The sequence below is a fragment of the Nestor notabilis genome, unplaced genomic scaffold (genome assembly GCF_000696875.1).
Source record: "Nestor notabilis isolate BGI_N333 unplaced genomic scaffold, ASM69687v1 scaffold29607, whole genome shotgun sequence".
In the NCBI taxonomy this organism is placed as follows: Eukaryota; Metazoa; Chordata; class Aves; order Psittaciformes; family Psittacidae; genus Nestor; species Nestor notabilis.
In genome coordinates, this window is record NW_009936493.1 from 1 (window position 1) to 6,831 (window position 6,831).

At 36.1% G+C, this 6,831-nt stretch overlaps 1 protein-coding gene across 1 annotated transcript in view; it reads left to right on the forward strand.

Moving 5' to 3' along the window:
* Nucleotides 1-734: 734 nt before the first annotated feature.
* Nucleotides 735-6,831, forward strand: part of ERCC6 (excision repair cross-complementation group 6) — a gene marked incomplete at its 5' end in the record, with an annotated part of 11,275 nt that continues 5,178 nt past the window's right edge. The window contains 7 exons of the mRNA XM_010018374.1: nt 735-905; nt 1,358-1,534; nt 2,928-3,044; nt 3,139-3,234; nt 4,836-5,054; nt 5,246-5,356; nt 5,806-5,925. Of these exons, the coding sequence (XP_010016676.1) occupies nt 735-905; nt 1,358-1,534; nt 2,928-3,044; nt 3,139-3,234; nt 4,836-5,054; nt 5,246-5,356; nt 5,806-5,925 (1,011 nt within the window). The remainder of the gene's footprint in view (nt 906-1,357; nt 1,535-2,927; nt 3,045-3,138; nt 3,235-4,835; nt 5,055-5,245; nt 5,357-5,805; nt 5,926-6,831) is intronic.

The following is a 6,831-nucleotide window of genomic DNA, read 5'->3' on the forward strand; positions in this document are numbered from 1 at the left end:
TTCTGTAGTGGTTCTAGTATTTTTTTTTTTTCCTTCTACGTTTGTTTCATCCAGAATTCCTCCCAGCCCATCGTCTTCTATTTGAGTCTTCTGGATTTACATATGTAGGATAAATGCAAGAAAGATGCCTTGAATACTGCAAATGCTGTAAAATGTGAAATCGACTGTCCCTGCCTACATAATTTACAGCTATAAAGGCTAGTAAATACTTGGAGAAAGGATGTAGCTTACAAGAAAAGCACAAATGTGGACATTAATAGCACATATGTGACTCCTATTAATGAGAGAGGTTGGACAGAATTTAGGATTAACCAAATAGATTTTTGTCATTGTTTTTCACTTATTTTTCTTCTCACATTCTAGTTCTTGTGTGCAGTACCAAAAGCTGGGTTTGTGAGGAGATCTTGTAGAAACTGGTTACTGTAATGTTTGTTTTTTCAGACACTGCCTTAAAAAAATAAAAGGTAAAAAAAAAAAAAATTACGTTTTCTTTCTGACCAGGCTTCAAGTCAAATTCTGATCTGTTACAACACAGTATTCAAGTGCTTCATTGTTTTACAGATGAGCTAAGAATCATATAATCAAAATCTTGCCTGTACTTAGTCTTTGCTAAGTAAATTGCATGTCTGCTTTTTCAAAACTTTTTGCATGAACCTTGGGCAGCAAACCTGTATTTCAGTAGGTCTGAATTTTCTGTCTCACTGTTACTGACAACGTGCACCTTCTGATTTTAGGTGAAACTAATTCATGAAATTGCTTCATGCCATGGAATTTTAATTACGTCTTACTCATACATTCGACTGATGCAGGATAACATCCACAGCTATGACTGGCACTATGTGATTCTGGATGAGGGTCACAAAATCCGAAATCCAAATGCTGCAGTCACACTTGCATGCAAGCAGGTACTTAAAGATTTTAAGTGCTCTGGGAGACAGCTCCAAAATCTAATAGCCTCCATTATTTTATGATAGTAATACGCAGTTGACCATTAATAAAGGTGTAAATTACAATGGTCTGTATATGACTATTTAATTTGCTTAACATTTTAAATGAGTTTACACTGATAAATTTACAGAAGTCTGGTAGAGAAAAAAAAGTCAGAAACTTTAAATTGTGTTGTAATTTACCGTTAGGGACAAATGTCAGATTGCTGGTGTTCATTTTCTGCTAAAAAATTATGGACAATATATTGCAAAAGCTGTTCCTTTCAGGAATATCAGGCCACATATTTTAAGATAAGAATTCATTGATGGTGAAATTGAATATCCCCTGAGGCAGGAGGCAGGTTACATCATGGAAATAACTTTCTTTTGGTTTTCTGTTGTTTTGTTTGGTTGGTTTTTTTTATTAACAGTTCCGCACACCACATCGAATCATCTTGTCTGGCTCCCCTATGCAAAATAACCTAAAGGAGCTCTGGTCCCTCTTTGACTTTGTATACCCAGGGAAACTGGGAACACTTCCTGTGTTCATGGAGCAGTTTTCTGTTCCAATAACAATGGGAGGATATTCCAATGCCTCTGCTGTCCAGGTAAATGCTTCAAAAATATCACTTTGTGTGAAGGAAACTGTTATGTTTTATGAAAACTGTCTTTCGAACACATTTCATGCTGTGTGCTCTAGACCCGAACCCAAAAGAGTTGCATGTGTGTTTTACTGCTAGGTGTGTGAAAAGACCTGTTTCACTAAATGAGACCATTCCATTTATACAAGGGTATAGCTTATGCACCAGCGTTTTTTGTCAAAAGCCTTAAAGTTTAATTCACTTGAAGTATTCTTCAATGTAAAGTAAAAATAAGCAACTTGGGGTGGGAAGTACCTGATCTTGTATGTATTTAAGTAGAACTTTCCTGTTTGATATCAAGCTTCAGCAAATTATGAAACAGAGGCATCAAATTAAATTCAAATTGAAAACTGTTTCATTTTAAAAGCTAAAGTAACTATTGGAAGTCTGAAAGTAGATAAGCTGTTCAATTTTGAAAGGAAAAATTATTTGGAATTTTTTTTTAATGAGTATGTCTATTGATCTCTGTAGTTGTGGTTCTTAGTATTTATGACTTAAACATATTTCAAATTAGCTGATAGGTAAATTGTCTGCATAATAAGCTGCAGACTAAGTTTCATATAAATGCTAATAAACTTGTATCCTTTAAAATACTCTTTGTAATGTTTTGCACGCATACATTTTGAAAGTTTTATTTTCTTTTTGAGTTCAAGTACTTCACTTGTATAAAGCTTAGTAGTTTACTAAATTGAACATCCAATTTGGTTTATATATATATTAATAATTTATTATATTCTTTGTTTTGCTTTAAGAGAAATGAAGGTATTTTTAGCCATTATGTGCAGATAAAACCCATCTCACACATCCATTACCCATTATAGAACCATATGCTCCATTTAAGGCCAGAGTGATCTTTAGTTTCTGTGATCGTGGGGATTTTCTTGTACTGATTTGTGTGTGTGTGTGTGTGTGTGTGTGTGTGTGTGTGTGTGTGTTAATAGTCTCAGGCGAGCACTAATCTTCACTTACTGTCTAGTAATCACCATTGCTGCAGGCTGCTTTTTTGATCTTGAGGATATGTATTAGCAATTTTTCATTAGGATTTTGGTTCTGTGCAAGTTTACACTCACTTCTTGAATTGGTTTCTAAAAGAAAGATCTCATTTCTAGTCTCTTTTAAAGTGCACTAAATTAGGAAAGGTAAATTGGTGGTATCTGAGAAATACTTACTCAGCGTTATCTTGCTAACATGAATTTCATTGCAGTTCATGTTATGTCAAATATCTAAGTGTCGATCCACATAAGTCATAAACTATCTCACTTTATTAGGATTTTTGTATTACTACTTATGGAACTTTGCTTATTGCTAAAATTAGTATCAACAACCAAAATACAACTTCTGCTTTTTCTTCCTTCTTCAGGTAAAAACTGCATACAAATGTGCCTGCGTGTTACGGGACACCATAAACCCTTACTTGCTGCGAAGAATGAAGGCTGATGTAAAAATGAGCCTTTCACTTCCAGATAAAAATGAGCAGGTTTGCTTATCTTTACTATTAGATCTGAGCCCTCTCCTTCTCCAAAATACAACCTTTGAGCTTGAGGGGTTTGTTTGTTTGCTTGTTTTGGTAGGTCCTGTTTTGCCGTTTGACAGATGAGCAGCGTCAAGTCTATCAAAAGTTCATCAACTCTAAAGAAGTTTACCAGATTCTCAATGGAGACATGCAGGTTGGCATTAATTAAGATTAAAGACAGGTTGAGTTTGATGGATAAAGTCATGGACTGACCTTCACATTCTTCTAGCTGGATTCTGAACAGAAAGGGGAGCAAGCACACTGATCTCAGTTCTGCTTTTGTGGATGTCTGCTTTTTTGGTTTTTTCTCAGAAATGTTTCTTGGAATATGTAGAGTCAATTATCCATATGTAGTGGTGTGACCAAATAAAAGTAGGAATGGAATGGGCTTTGCAATATGTTTATGATCTTGGGAACAACTGGTGGCCTTCTGTGATGGGCCTACAGAATCTATGGATAGGGGCAAAGCAGTTGATGTCATCTGCTTGGACTTGTGCAAAGTGTTCGACACTGTCCTGCACGACATCCTTGTCTCTAAACTGGAGAGACATCAGTTTGATAGATGGACCACTCAGTGGATAAAGAATTGGCTGTACGCAAAGAGTTGTGGTCAATGGCTCAATGTTGAGATATATTGTTTGTAAGAGGAGAAGTAATATGTCTCAGTTATAATTTATCATTTACTACATGTTTCCTTGTCTTGTGTACTGTGAAATCCCTTCTCCCCTCACCCCCAGTAGCTCCAGTTGGATGCATGATCAACACAGCCATTAAGTGCCATGCAAGGCAGGTACTGATGTTATCAGTGTTTTGGCTTTCTTATTTTTCCAAATCTCACAAAGGTATAGTGGCCATGGTTTTTTTTTCAAGTGCCTAGCCATTTTAGTTGTCCCGGTGGAAATTCTTTTAAGGAGCTTGATCTTCAAGAGATGGCTTGTGCAAGACTACCTGCAGAAATTTCTCTAAGATCTTACAGAATGTGCTGTCATATTCGCTAGAGTTCTGAAAATTTTGAACAGTAAATGTCAATGCTTTTATTAAATGTTTTGTGATGACAGCAGTGAATCCCCTCAGAAAAACAAAAATTCCATTCTACAAACAAACCATAAATTATAAGCAGGCTCATCCAACTTGTAGTAGTAGAAGATTGAGGGATTTGCTAAATCAAGCTAGTTCATTTCTATGAGTGCCCATTATATCAGAAAACTTGTAATATTATCGAATGTATAACTGAATAGAACTGTTCTAACATGACATCACAAGTGATAATTTTCAGCTTCATACGCTTAAATATGTTTACTCCTCTGTTCTTTGTTGCCACGCATTCTGGTGGGTGTACTTGCTATCCTCAAGGTCTGTCTTAAGTTACCTGCAAACATGACAGGAGTTGAAAGGAAAGAATTTCAAGTAACACATTTGGTGGAATTTTTTTCTTTTCAGTAGTAAAAGTTTGACTGTGACTTCCAGCTAGGGCCCACTTTTGCTAATGTGGAAATTGCTGCAGAATTTTCTTAATATTGTCACCAGAACAGGCTTACAAGAGCACAAAATTCCATTGACCTTCTATTGTACTGATTTTCCCTAAAACTTTCCGTGAAACAAGAATTAGCATCCACTGGCTTCTCTAAAGAGCAAACCACTATTTAAAACAAACTTCTTGATGATGACTGGATTAATCTTTTGCTGTTTGTTCTTCTCCTATGTAGATACAACTATTTGTCAAGAAACTAAAAATATTTTTCTTCTGTACTCTAGATTTTCTCAGGACTAGTAGCTTTGAGGAAGATTTGCAACCACCCTGACCTCTTCTCTGGTGGTCCCAAAATTTTGAAGGGTGTACCAGATGCTGAAGTGGAGGAAGCAGATCAATTTGGATACTGGAAACGTTCAGGGAAAATGATAGTGGTAGAATCCTTGCTGAAAATATGGCACAAGCAAGGTCACAGAGTGTTGTTTTTCACTCAGTCAAGACAGGTAAGATGAGCCAATTGGTTTAGTTGCTACTAAGACTAAAAAAGTAAAAAGTTTTGATGTCTAAAAAGTTTTTGGTTGTCGTTTGTTTGATTAGCACTGCAGTTAGTATGAGAAATTCTTATGACTTGATCAGTTGCTCAGTCTCTCAGTCTTCATGTCTGGATTTTACTAATTTTTTCCCATCACAACAGATGCTGCAGATACTTGAAGTCTTTGTGAGAGAGAGAAACTATTCCTACCTCAGAATGGATGGCACCACCACAATAGCTTCCAGACAGCCCCTTATAACAAGATATAATGAGGTGAGATGTTGCATCCCACACACTAATGCCTATTAGTGAGTATGGTCGAGTTCTTGTATTCCTTTTTTGTCTTTTTTTAAATATATTCCTTCAGGTTTGAGACAGAAAACTGGGGAGTTCAGTCAAATGAAATCACTTTCTTTGTGAGAGGAGAAAAAAGTCACCACTTCTTTCACACTTAAACTGGGTTTTCTGCTAAGAAAAATAAAAAAACACAGTTGAAAAGGGGGCAGAAGAAGGTTTATTGGACAACAGGAAATGAAATTTAGATCAACTACTTTTATTTGTCAAAAGACATATTGGGCAAACAAAGAATGTATTACTTCTCTTGGCTCCCTTTGCATCTTTGCAAATAATGCTAATAATAAAAGAATCCAGGAAATCTAAAAAAAAAAAAGTCTTGTTATTACTGTGGTAATTCTTGTAGTAAATTCTCTCTTGTGTTACAGGACAAATCCATCTTTATTTTTCTCCTAACAACTCGTGTTGGTGGCATTGGAGTTAACTTGACTGGTGCTGATCGGGTTATTATTTATGATCCTGACTGGAATCCCAGTACAGACACACAGGTGAGTTTGGTTCATTACATTCCATTTACCAGCTAAGTTGAAATAAAACTGAAGACAGAAGGACATTTATCTCCTCAAATACTGTTAGCGCACTATGTTGCTCTACCCTAAGTTGCTGTTCCCAGCAGTGGTCACTTAGGGGTGAGTTCCTCATTAGGATTACTCTTGTGGCAAAGCCAGTTGAAGTGGTTCCCACCACATCCCCTTTATGCTGTTAAATCTTACCACTCTTCAATATTGTTGATTCACGTAGCCGGCTTAGAGAGTAGCCAAATGAACAGTTGAAATGGGCTGGGGGTTTTAGATAAGTAAATAAACAAACTAGATGTTTATGAAGGGAGAGTACAGCTGTGCAAACTTGTGAACAGGCATGACTGTTCATGGTGGCAATGTTGGGTAAGAAAAGGAGAACAAGTGCTGCTCAAATTGGCTTTCTCACTAAATAATATGTAGCTATGCCCTTAGAAATTGCTATTAAGTCACTACCTTAAAGAATTTGTTCTTTATCGGATGGTGTGGTGAGACTTGGGTTTGTCAGATCTCTTAGCAGTATATGGGGCTTATATGTTTGAGAGGAAAACCTATTTTGGTGGAAATCCCACATAGCTCTGAGCTCTGCAATTATGTAGTCTGACCTAGAGTGGTCTGTTTTAGCAGCTGGTTCAAGATGTTTGTGAGAAAGCTTTTAGTTTGGAAAAAGAAGAAAAGTTCAAAGGAAATGTATGTATTAAAGCTCTACTGTGAAATAGATCTCTTTTGGAATAAGTCCATATAAAGTATGTATCATAGATACAAGTTCCAGTTTTAACATAATTTATTTTTTTGAGATTTTTTTGCACACTTAGTACAATTGAAGGCTTATCTTTTTACATAAGTAAACTTTTTGAATTGTTCTGCTTTCCTGCT